General features: G+C 35.4%; 1 protein-coding gene across 4 annotated transcripts in view; it reads right to left on the bottom strand.

The window, feature by feature from the left end:
* The window catches only part of LOC149535255 (midasin-like protein), a 216133-nt gene that overhangs the window by 89800 nt on the left and 112963 nt on the right, over positions 1 to 13370 (bottom strand). For all 4 annotated transcript variants that reach the window (XR_016356783.1, XM_089803665.1, XM_089803666.1 and 1 more), the window contains exons 25-41: positions 9791 to 9864; positions 9509 to 9650; positions 9130 to 9228; positions 8889 to 8989; positions 8388 to 8477; positions 8203 to 8268; positions 7923 to 8087; positions 7542 to 7749; positions 6422 to 7347; positions 4722 to 6317; positions 4416 to 4623; positions 4246 to 4311; positions 3465 to 3550; positions 3026 to 3313; positions 2578 to 2719; positions 2258 to 2343; positions 2068 to 2153 (exon numbers count right to left, since the gene is read on the bottom strand). Coding sequence is in view for 3 of the 4 variants with exons in the window: in XM_089803665.1 (XP_089659791.1) it covers positions 2068 to 2153; positions 2258 to 2343; positions 2578 to 2719; positions 3026 to 3313; positions 3465 to 3550; positions 4246 to 4311; positions 4416 to 4623; positions 4722 to 6317; positions 6422 to 7347; positions 7542 to 7749; positions 7923 to 8087; positions 8203 to 8268; positions 8388 to 8477; positions 8889 to 8989; positions 9130 to 9228; positions 9509 to 9650; positions 9791 to 9864 (4429 nt within the window). In the remaining variant the exon portion in view is untranslated. The remainder of the gene's footprint in view (positions 1 to 2067; positions 2154 to 2257; positions 2344 to 2577; positions 2720 to 3025; positions 3314 to 3464; positions 3551 to 4245; positions 4312 to 4415; positions 4624 to 4721; positions 6318 to 6421; positions 7348 to 7541; positions 7750 to 7922; positions 8088 to 8202; positions 8269 to 8387; positions 8478 to 8888; positions 8990 to 9129; positions 9229 to 9508; positions 9651 to 9790; positions 9865 to 13370) is intronic.

The raw sequence follows: 13370 nt of genomic DNA on the forward strand, positions 1-13370 counted from the left end.
ATATTTTTTGTTGTGTGGTTGGGTTTTGCTCTTCATTCTAGAAGGGTTTTCCTAGGATATTTCTGGTGCTTATTGTTTCGGTTTTGGCTCTTTTCTTATTGCGGTTTATCATCATTGATTTTGGGCTCAAGATTTAACACTTGCCACACTCCACAGATGTATGCAGCTACACTAGGAAACCCCTCTGTGTTTTGCAATCCTCAACAATGAGATTAAGATGTGTCAATATCCAACAAGATTTGTGCAACATTTAACCTAAAAGCCCCACTATCAAAATCCATGCTAATGGAGTTAAGGAAACAAATGAATTAACTACGAGAATGCTCCTTTGATGTGCAATGTGCATACACCATTTCCATGATTAGTTTATTAAAGATACACATCAATATGTATACATATAGGTGTGTATATATGTGTGTTTATCCATCTAGGTGTGTGTGTGTATGACAAAGTTGTATAGTACTTTGTTGAGTGATGTGTACTTAATTACTTATAGATGTGTAACTATGTGTGTATATCCATAAAGGTGTATAATATGTGTATAAACACCTATAGTTTTGACAAAGTTAGGCACAAGCCTATAGCACAATAGTAACTTGTGAGCCTCTCAAGTAGGAAGTCTTGAGTTTGAGTCTGCTCAAACTTAACAAGTCATAATACTCAACACAGAATAATAATAATTAATCTAGGTTTCGGCCCTTTATCTATCAAAAAAAATCTGACAAAGTTGTATCAAAATTTGTAGAGTGAGATTGCAAATAATAATAGTAGCTAAAACAAGTGGTAAGTGTTTCTCTTTTGTGGACTCTTATCTTTATGGTCCATATGCTTTTACTGTTTTGTACCTTCTATTTATTTATTCATTGATAAAACTAACATAATAAAACTCTATCAACCCTATTTAAAATTTCTAGTATGTTACAATTTTATATTTAATTTAGATATTAAAAATTATTAGTATATTTAGTTGAATAGATTTAGTATTTACAATATTTAAATTTAAAAATTAATGTATTTGTATTTTATTATTGTCAAATTTAATTAAGGAGAGAGAGAGAGAGAGAGAGAGAGAGAGAGAGAGCTAATACCAGTAAATAGAAATAACAAAAAACCCAAATCCCTAACTCATTCCCTTCCTCAAGCTGGGACCAACAACTTACAATAAAAATATGTTTCATCGAGCTCGTAACTATGCAGAGTCCAATGTTCAGCTCTACATTTAGGAAGAGTCCTAACAAGTATAAAAATTAGATACTGAAAAAAAGCAAATATCTCAATATCACAACACATCATGTAACATGCATGCTCAGATTTACTTTTACAAGTTGAGTAAAGAAAATCAAGCTTGCAAACTTTTTCATTGAGAAGATGGATAATAACTTGTGCTTAGATGAAATGACAACATGAACAACAAAATTTTATATTGGACAATTCAAGAGCTAAGCTCTCAAGTTTATTTTCTCTCTATATCTATATGCTATTGAAATGCATTTACATTTCAAAAACAAGAACTTTTGTCCCTTTTCCTATATTCTTTATGTATTTTTAATACATTTTTTCAATTGATTTTCACAATTAAATCCTGGTTTTTAGGAAAAAAAACCTTCTCTTGCTGATCTTTTTTTCCCAAAATATTATTTGCTGCTCTGTAGTACTATGTGGTTTGAGAAATAACCCACATCTTTGAATCGAGTATAATACCTGACTCCTATTGGATTTGAAATCCATTCACTTTAAACACCAGTGTTGTCGTCCCAGTTTATTGACCTACCCTACATGAACTGCTTTCAAGGGAGGAACTCTCGCTTCATATTGTTTTGAGATGATGTGATTATATAAATTCAAAAACTTTAATATTACAAGGCATCATGGACCTCTGGATCTTTTAATTTCATGGACTCAATCAAGTAAAAAATAGAAAATCTCAAAGATGACACTAATGAGCATTTTAGATAGCTTCCATATCCTAGAAATGCAGCACTGTAATGAATGACACCAAACAAGCAGGAAATCAACACAATTTCACTCTAAATGCGGAAATTTATAAAGTTCAAATTTCGATCTTACAGAATGCCAGACAAAACTGCTGTTCTTGTTGCTTTGAAAAGAAAGAGAGGACCTTGAATCTTGTTCCATTTGCATGTGATATTCTTCTGCACAACAGAGAAAAGCTATGACATCAATATTCTCACAAACAAAGGGTTAAGATTTTTAACCAATAAAACATGCCCTTTCCAATTAAATAATTCCACTCTACCGTATCACACTCATGTGCCACAATCCACAATGCTGAGTGCCATCTGAACCACATTTCATGAACAGTACAACTAAGCATTGTACTGTCTATACAACCAAAAAAATAGATCAATATAAGGTTATCAATAAAGTGATACGCATAAAAAAGTCTGTACTATTGATTCAATCACAAATGCAATTAAAAATGGAAACAGGTATTTAGAAAAGAAAACAAATCACAGACAATCTGCACAAAGAGAATAATGACACTAGAAATACATATTTTGCTTAATATTACATTATTTTAATACATTAATTAAAATAGAAAATCATCTTACTAACCAATATCATCCAATGGCTGGGCATCTATCATCCATAAGCATTTCTGATGTGGCACAAAATCTAGAGGTGATCGTGATGTTGACTGGAGACCCAAGTTCATCGCAGTTCGCAACAATTCACTCACATTCAAAGAAGCCTGATCCTATTAAACAAATACGAAATAAATTTTCTGGACTCAGTAAGAGAAAAATTTAAAACAAGTCAAGGTTAGTATAACAATTTGAAATATCCCAACTAGAAGAACTCGTCAAAAATTAAATTGAAGAACAAGTGGATAGTAGCAGTGATAAACATGGGGTGACACCTGTTTAGAAAGAAAATAATAATCCCGCACAATCGTGAACTTCAAAAAGGAATTATGTAATACTTATTCTTGCACCTTAGAACCATCAACTAAATAAGAATGAACCAGTACAGTACAGATTGTCTATTAAATTACAGAGCCTACCTGACATTGACCCAGGACATAGCGCGCACAACTTTCTGAGAGTTTTTTCAGCAATGTTAGATCAAGACGCAGGCTCTTAATGTTTGGCAATGGGAGAAGTGTAACCCATAAGTCATTAGCAGAAGAAGAGCATAATATCTCAGAGGGAAAGCAATTATCCATATGGTTAGAACATTTGCAGGACTTTGAGGACATCCCAAATCCCTCAGCCCTTGGATATAATATCATATTTGAGCTAAATTTACGTCCAAGTGATTTTTTTTCTCCTTCAACTTTTTCTGAAAGCTTCTGCAAGATGTGTAAAATGTTAATCGTCAAAAGAATGCTCTAATTGAAACTGATTTAATTAAAATAATCCACATCAGCACACTGTTTCATTAATATGATTCAAATTAAACTGGCAACAATTCCATTTGTATCAACTAAAGAAAGATCCTGCCTTGTATATCTCTTCACAATCTTTGACAACTTCATGAGAACCATTATTAGTGCCCTGGTTAAGGACGCATAAGGCCATGGTCACTCCTGAAATTCACAAGGAAACAAATGTAAATAAAAAGATAACAATGTAGTTAGTCCCTCAAGATAGAACCTCCAGTGGTAATTTATTTTACTGTTCAAATTAATTCTTTCATCCAAAATCAAGCTTCAAATGGATCGCAAAAATATCCAATGCCCACAAAACACAACTACCTAGAGCATTTCCAAATGGTCAAAAAGAAACTTGACAATAAAATGACAAAAAATAAAGCACAAATACTAGAAACAGCTATGGCCAGAAGAGATCCATTAAAGATGCCAAAGACAGCTACATGAAATAAACTCTTAACAGCTTTTGGCATGTACTATTTGTAATTACTAATTTGGAAGGGATTTCAGATTTAATTTTATTAAGATCCCCTTTCTTCCTTGGTTATTTTATCAAATTATTTCGAGGAAAATACTTGAAGTATTCTCCATTCCTACCATTTTTCCTTTCAGCTGCAATAAGCATTGACCTATCTCTTGACTGTCCATCACTAATATAGACTATTTCTTTGAACGCTTCTCATTCACCAAATAAACAGCCAACCATAAAAATCTAAGAAACAATATCACTTTTTACGAAGATATATTCCTGATATTGGCTAATTCCATACTGTACAATGTCAGAAAGAACAAATCTCATAATATACCATTCTACTGGAAATGAAATTTGATTATCTCAACCAATTTCCTACCTTGCACAGTCAGGTATCTCAGATCTAAATTGGCTGAAACAGAAATTTCCTCTAGAGACAACTTTCCTGCCATTAAAATATAGAACTAAAGAATTTAGAAGCCCTCTCTAAAAGCGTACTGGAAATTACTAGAATTCATAACAGTTTCAAGCACAAACGAAACAACAGACCTGAAGTAAATGCCAATCCCTTCTGTAGGGCTACTGGCCATACCATATGGCAAAAATCTAGAAGATGCTGTTGCTGAATAAAAAGTTCGGATGAAGCTGTTAGCATAGGATGGCCACCATATTTCCACAAATAAGGCTTTACCAAATTAGAACCTGAGCATAATACTCCATCCAAGTTTGTACTTGCATGTTTGAAGCTTTCAAATGCCTGATTAAGAAGGAAAGGACCATATCAACAAGAGAATAAGAATCAAAAAAATAGGCTTAAAACATTAGCGTTTTAGGTAATAAATAAAATGTATATACCTGAGAAACCGATTCCTTATTTGGAACATGCTCCAACATTCGGGCTACAAACTTTTTCACTCTTTGCCAGCAAATCAGTAATAAATCAGAATCAACAAAAGGGCTGCTAGCTGACTTCCACAATGCAACATGGCATTCTTGCACCCACATGAATAGCTCATCAAAATTTTCATCACAAACAAATTCTGTACTGAATATAAGAACTTCATTTTCAAGTTCCCTGAGACTCTTCAAGACAGGATATAACCACACACACAAATTTTTAGCAACCAATGCAGAACTCTTGTCTGCAGAACTATTATGAATTGCATTGAACATTTCATCCTCAGAATTCCATTGCCACATGATGCATCTGAGAATTGAAACCCTTTTGATCAGTTGTTGCAACCTTTTGATGATTGGATCTGTAATCTCACTTGAAGGCATTGATTTTAATGATTTGGTTGAAAAACAGGGTAATGACTCAACAGCTGAATTCCCAGAAAACATGGATTTCAATTCTTGCCAAACAGATGTGAGACATTTTGAGATTGGGTGAATTTTTTCTTTCTCCATTATAGTCACGAAGAATCTAACGAAAGGGCAGTATAATGCAACCTTAGAAGCAAACCAAGAAAGCCAACATATGCGAAGTTCTAAATCAGTAGAACAAGCTTGTTCTATGATCCATGTTGCGGCAGAAAATAGCATACATTCAATTGCCATGGAATCAAAAACTGGAGGATTTATTTCAGCAATGTCAATCAATGTTAATGAACTGGGAAACAAAATGTAACGAAGAAAATAAGAAGGAAAAAGTGAAGGACAAAGTTGTTTGCTCTTTAGCCACAACAAGAATATGTCTTCCTCTTCATTTTTACCCATACCGAAGCTGGACATTCCATCTAGACTTAACTTCACGGATGTCCATTGTGATCCTAAGAACTCCAGATACATACAATCACGCTTCACTATCGCTTCTCTCGAAAATTGTAGATACTTTCTTAGTTTTAGAGGTGTTGGCCATCCTCCTGGCAAAGATAAGCCTATCTTAAAACAGTTATTTGGATCAACTATGTCGATATCAGAAAAGTGAAGCTTCATTAAATCAAAAGCAGCATTTTTTGCTTCAATTTGGTACAGAGAATGCAAATAGATCTGCTCCCAGCTTCTGTACAAACACCAAAAGAGGTTTCCCCCTCTAACTAGCAACTGTTGGAACAGCTGAATCCACTGAACAAACTCACGTAACGAAAGAAATATACCAAAGCATGAGACTTCATTCTTCAAAGAAGCATGCATGTTTGCCATTGAATCAATTAGGTTTGAAATTGGAATACCAGATAATGTTAAAATCCTTTTCAAGTCGTCTGTGCCATTTGCAATTATTTTTTCACTATCTTTGGAGGGCACAAACCAATTTGGTTCCATAAGACATATTTCAATTCCTCTGTTACGCATAGCTCTTGAGACTTCACCATGTTTTGGGTTTACTGTAAGGAACAATCGGAATTTGGGATGACCACAAACCACCATCGGATCCCCATTAACAATTCCACGCTCATTTACAGTAATTGAACCACTTGGCTCTAACAACGAATTAAGCCTGTCAAGCACCTGTATAAATGAATAATACAGAGTAAAAACAATCTTAGGGTTATAAAGCTTATTAAAATGAAACAGGAAAAAAAAAAAAAGAAAAAAGATTGGTATATACATACTGTGGGATTGCAAAGATTTGCGTTTTCAAGTGAAACCCATTCACCATGCTCTAAAGCCCTAATCAAACCACCATTGATCCATTCAAAATGTCCAGCAATTCCCTTTTTGTCCACAGATTCTTCAAAATGTCTAACAATTTTCATTAACTTTTCAATGTCTACAGTTGACCAAGACACAGATACCTCCTTAATTTCACTGACATTTTTTTTCAAGCACTCCAAAATCGCAATCAATAATCCTGTTGCCAGGTGATTAATTGGCCCATATTCTGTGTTTCCATCAGATGATGAACTGAAAACTGGCACAGTGCCCCGAGCATTGATGCACTTCTGAAATGCCGCCCATCTATTAAGCAAATCTTTTACAACAATTTTACTGCTCTCTGCTGATAAGACTAATGCAGGGGCCCCCAAACATGCTGCACAGAATTCTTCCAGATACCTCTGACTCTGTAAAACAGTATCATTCCAATGCCGAAAAGCGTCATATTGCTCAAAACAACCAAGCAATTCTGAAGTATCCGTCCCATCAGAAAGATTATACTCATGTAATTTATTTCCAGTTAGTTCAGCAAGCAGCCTGATCATCGAAGTTTTTCCTGATGAAGATGGCCCAACCAAAATGCACATCCAACCCTCACTCACACACCGAGTCACAGCTTCCAGGGAGTTAGCAAGCCCAGGAAGAAGTTGAAGCCTACTCTTTATATCCTGATCACAGGAAATGGTATTACGTGTGAGAGCAGCTTTTCCAACAAACAAAGTCTTGGGGGTAATTTTTACTTTTGGATAAGCATTTATACATGCACTACAACCGAAAATTTCATCATAAAGTTTGAGAAATTGTTGACGATCTTCATATGTGCGCATTCTCTGTAAATAAACAATATTGAGAAAACAATCTTCTTTTGAATGGGCTTGAGAACCTGACAGTAAAATCACAAAGAAAAACAATTGGCATGACCATAACACATGTATTTGAAACATAAGAAGCAAACATAATCTGCAAATAAAATAATCAAACACAATATAGGGAAAGGAAGTTTTTTCCATTTATAGCAGTCTACTAATCTTAAAAGTTAGAAACTACAAACTAATTGGTAGCTACATCACACACAACCTTCAATCAGACGGCATGATCGCAATATATCACGCAAGTTAAACTCCCACGGTGATCCAGTTTGTCCATATTTGCATTGAACCATAGTGTCAGTGTGAACTTGCGCATTGAATTCTATTAATTTCGTAAGAAGTGTCCTTGGAATAGATGGATATAAAGCACTGGCTATAAAAAGGAAATCATCTTCATGTAATGCATCCACAAAAACCTGCACTCATCAGACAGTAAGTCTTCATCATAACACTTAAACTATATGTCTGTCAAGACCTTATGCTAGCCCAACAATTCTAACATTAACTGATAAATCATAAAAGCCATCTATGCACATCATCCAGAGCCTAAATAGGATGCATACTTCTGAGAAAAGATACTGTGACTAACCTTGGTGAAACGATTAAGAAAAGACTTAGGTAAACCTTTCCTGCCACCTCCTTGATGAGAAGGATTCTGGCATGCAAAAAGTCGAAAGGAAGGTGGACACTTAAAACTTTGTCCCAGCTCTGGTACATACACTTCGCCACGGTGATCCAATATTGCATTCAAACCCTGTTGTTTAAAAGATTAATAAAATCAAATCAAATATATTCCCAAGACCTGAGACCTATTCCTCGAATGAAATGACCATAGTCAGATTAAAATGATGAAAAACAACTTAGACCACCTCAAGAACAGACTGTGGGGCGAGGTTCAGTTCATCCAGCAAAACCCAACTTCCAGCCTTCAATGCCTATTTTCAAACACAAACAAGTTGTGAGTGATTTCTCACAATCTTTGAACAATAGAAACCAAATATAAGAAATAAAGAAACAGCCTCAAACCATTAATGAATCACTATAACATGATAACCTGCAAAAGAATGCCATCAGACCACTGGAACTCTACTCCCTTAGTTCCCTCCATGGGTAAATCAGAACCTAGTAGGTCCATAATGTCCGTCTGTGATGAAGACAATACGTAAAACATTATCAAAGAGTATCCACCCACAAAGTAACCAGCAAGACAAAAACTTCCAACACAGGAATCCAATTTATGTAGCCAATACTTATTTTTTGTTATACTCTTTTCAATCTTTCTAATGCTAACACAATATAAATATAAGAATTGATTGATTGTATCTTAAGACTTACATAGAAAGAGAAAAATTATCTGCTTTCTTGTACCAGTCAGTTGAGTCGAGCTCATAGATTCATAAGTTCTAGATTATCTTTCATGAAAACTTATGTGGTTCTATTAACTTAAAACTTTTAAATTGCTCAAAAACAAAAGCACTTTTTTTATTCTCTCACACAAAATAAGAAAACAACGTAGCATCTCTTTTCTACTGGATCTTAAAATGAATATACTTGCCTGTTCAGAAAGATTAATTCTCACAAGATTGTGCTGTGAGGAATTCGCAAGGGCAGCAACCAAGCTTGTTTTACCTACTCCTGGACTACCCTCCAACAGGACTGAAATGCAATACAATTTGTTCAATTTTTAGCTCTATCTTCTTTCGAAATGTACAGCTTGTAGATTTGGTTTTCAAACCAAAAAAAAATCAGGATAAAAGCATGCATCCAATCAAGAAAGTGAACATAAAATAGCTTGCCTGGTTTCTTAAGTTGCATGGCACGCAGTATACGCAAGCCATTCTTGCTGGTCGTTGGTGCTGATAATTCAAAATTGGCCCTTTGATTCACATGGACACCTAAAAAAGGTATCATAATCAGCAAGATAATATGATATTAAGTATATGATTAGGACTGCAGATTTTGTAAACTGGAATACAATTTTTAATCTACGATAATATGCAATTTAGCTCGTCAAACATAAAGATCAATGTAACATAAAGCATGAGGATATACAATCATAAAAATACAACTAGTTAGCTAAAATTCTAACACTATTGATAAAAACTATATTGCATGCACAGAAATAAATCATTTTGAACTTGCAAGGAATTGAATATAAAATATATACATTGATACCTTTGATAATATAGAATGGATGAATGCCAAACATATCTTTCAACTCATTATTCTCAAGAGCAGGCTCATTAATAGATTCCAGTAGGTTGGGCAAAGCATAATTTTCCCCTTCAACATGTTTGCAAAAACATGATCCTTCATCCTGATAGCCATTATAAGATGCCAAAAATTTATTTCCTATACCAGATAATAAGGTTTCTTATATTTACCTGATAAACACATAGAAGCTGATGAGAATGCACAAGAAATAACTACTGAAGAATACATGAATAAAGTACATACATGAAGCTGATGCAGTAAAAACTTTAGACATACATCCTTCAATCCCTCTGCTGTAGCATTTGACAGTCCAGAGCCTGCCAAAAAAATTCATTGGACACATAAAGATCCAAAATCCCATAGTGTGAAAAAATCTTCAAATACCCAATCACAGTATCTCATATGCCTGCCTCCTGACGAAACCAATAGATTTACAAAAGCACAAACAATGGAGAAACACACATCAAAGTTCTAGATACATGAGAATATAAGACAAAACATTCAATATATATTATATATGCATTGATAAACCACTATAACATTTGGTTACGATACAGTTATCTGGGTCAAATCTTTTACCACTTAGACCAGCGGGTAAAAGAAACTATATAGATTAATCAAGGTCACCGGTCTGCCCCTTGGAGGAATCAGGCCTCAATCCAGTCAGGCCTAGGTTCAAAACCTGGATCCAGTCCTGCCCGGGCATCTCTCCAGGGTTTAGCATTTTATCTGTGGGTCCTGACTGGGGCCAAATTGTCTGCTGCATACTACGCTGAATACAATGAATTCTTTAGCAATTGTGATTGTAGGGTGCATTTTTCAGTGACCAAAAGTGTCAAGTTCAGACTTTCTTCCATTGATCTCTAATTCATCTAATTAGAAGTACTTATACAAATCATTTTCAGAGCCTAGACCCTGGTAGAATCAATTATGCCTATTGTTATGACTGAATTCTGAAGGTTATCAACAAACGAATGAATTATGAAGGTTATCAACAAATACAAAATGACAGAAAAAAATTCAACAATATCCGAGGTAATGTGAAAAGATATTTGTCCAAAGGGGTATCTCATACACCAAATCTGACTTACTTAGTAGCAATAATAGAATTGAAACTTGCACTTGACAAACCCCATTTTGAACTCAATTTGTTATGAACTAAGAAGCCGGATTCATCCCCTGCTGCCTGGATTTGGGTCCGGATTCACCCCCGGGTTCACTGCGGGTCCGGGCAGGGTCCTTAGTTTTGACTATGGATTCATCTGGGTCCTTGCTGGAGCAAACCCAGACGAACCGACAGCGAACCCGGGGCTAAAACAACTTTAAAGAGTGTTTTTTTAATTGTTTTCTTATATAACTCACAAAGGAACTTAATAAAAAACATTTCACTCATCTAAACCCTTAAGGAAGAGGATGATGATATAGCAGCATATGGGACTAGTGGAGCCAATTTGGGTTCCAATGATGAAGATCTAGATATAGTTGCAGTTGGGGATGAAGCCATTGATCCCTTATTTTATGATGATCCATTTGACCCTTGAAGGGCATTTGATACTATGATTATTGATAAACTACTAAACACTTGTCATCTATCATCATGTTTCAAATTTTATTATTTGATATACTAGTCTTTGTTTTGCAATTTAGTAATTCAATGTATTATTTGATGAAGTAGTCTATGTTTTGCAATTTAGTAATTCAATGTATAATTTTCTTTACAATCATTAAGATAGATTAATAAGCAAGTATTTAATGTTTATTGTTGGCATTTGGCATTGATCAATGATCAAGCAACAATTGTTCATATTGTGAAATGACTTTGTTTTGCAACTATGCATGTTTCTCTTCTGTGTGTGTGTGTCTATATATATATATATATATATATATATATATATATATATATATATATATATATATATATATATATATAGACACACACACACACACACACACACACACACACACACACACTCACGAACCCACCCACGAACCCAAATGGGAAAAAAAAAATTACCCAAACCCACGAACCCAAATGGGGAAAAAAAATTACCCAAACCCACGAACCCGAACCTGTCCTCGAACTCGAATCAGCAACTTAGGTTATGAACCAATGCAAACGAAAAAGTGTAGACTACAGAGACCAATCAGAGTGATGTTTGCCACGAAATATTTAAAGAGCAATATAACACCATGCTTGAAAAGTTTAACTATAATTTTGCACATTTGTACTATGCAAAATTTTGATACCAACTACACTATGTTGGATAAAAGTCACAAAATATCTATTTTCTACACAATAGTCTTCACTTATGCTTGAATGAATAGACATAATCCATTATATTTATTATATATATGAAATACAAGGAGTGCTCTTTGGCAATTATATTAAACATACCCCTTGTTTTAATTGATAATGTCCTTCGTTTGCCATTTATAAGCAATGCTAAAAAACATCTACACAAACCAAGGTTATTAATGGAGTTGTGTGCCATAAATAAAGAGTTAGGGCTTCATTGCATGAAATGTTATAACAGACTTCGTTGCATCAAAGTCATTCATGACTTGACCCATATCATCTGCTGGGATCTGACCGTGTAAATTGGCTGCAATTTCTTCTGTGACTAAATTTTTAACTTGTCTTACCCGCAACTATGTTCTCCCCTCCAACTACCCCACACGATCTATCACTGCAACTCCACGACAGCAACTATGGGCTCTGATGTTAACTCTGTGGCTTGTTGGTTCTCCTTTCACTTGCTATCATTTGTTGCTGCTGGTTTGTTCCCGTTGTTGTACGCATTGGCTTCCCTTTGTTCCTCATTTTTGCTCAATTGCTTGACATTGTTGTGTCGTGGTGTTTGAGCTTTTCTTGTCACTTCTGCTTCAAGCTTCTACTATTCATGAGCTCTTGTTTGGTGTCACCTATTTGTGGAAACTACCTTTTCCTACTTGTGTGCTTTCGCTCTTTCCATTGGGTTTGGCCTTTCTGCAACTCGGCATCTATTGTCAGCTCGTCTCCCGTGCCAAAACCTTCATGACCAAGGTGTCCTCTGCTAGGAACGTAACTCCTATTTTCATTCGGCTTCTTGCTCTAGGATCTTAGGCTTTCTTCGTCATGAATCTTTGACTTTCTTGCACTAGGTGGTTCTTTACAAGTGTTCCTAGCTTTGGCACATGCTCTTTGCCTTCATTGTCACAAAGTTTCTGCCCAGCTCTCATTCATGTTCAGTGCGACTGTTCTCGATAGTTTCCTTGCTTGTGACATCTCTATTGGTTTAGCGTCGTGTGTCTCATTTTTTGGTGATGCTCTACAGCATGCTCCAGGTTTAGTTTATGTGCTGCAATGAATCCACAGTTTTAGCTGAAATGCAATTGTGAATTCACTTTCCTATCTCAGGTTGTTTCTGCTCACTCCTAGCTTCTGGTTCCTACCCGTGATTGCCTCTGCTTGCTAGTGTTTTCTCTGATCCTGGCTTGCTAGCATGTCGGCCTCTATTAGAAATTCCTAACCTCAGCCTCCTTTTGTGACATATCATAGGCTTTATGATCACTTGATCAAGCTTAAATTGGATAATCAGCACCTAAGAGACACTATCTTGACTCTCTCAGAGACAATCATAACACTCAAGCAGCAGACCGACTCCAATACTACCAACTTGGACAACTTTTCTACCGCATTCACAACTGAGACAGTAGGCATCAAATCCATCCTGGACTCCGTCATTGAACAATTGGGCGAACTTGATACCATGAGAAACAAGTAAGCTAAAATGTTGGCTAAACACTGATCCCTACTATCTGATACCAAGGAGAAAGTTAAAAA

Source organism: Cupressus sempervirens, chromosome 10 (genome assembly GCF_028749045.1).
Source record: "Cupressus sempervirens isolate cs-2001-9-10 chromosome 10, ASM2874904v1, whole genome shotgun sequence".
Classification (NCBI taxonomy): domain Eukaryota; kingdom Viridiplantae; phylum Streptophyta; class Pinopsida; order Cupressales; family Cupressaceae; genus Cupressus; species Cupressus sempervirens.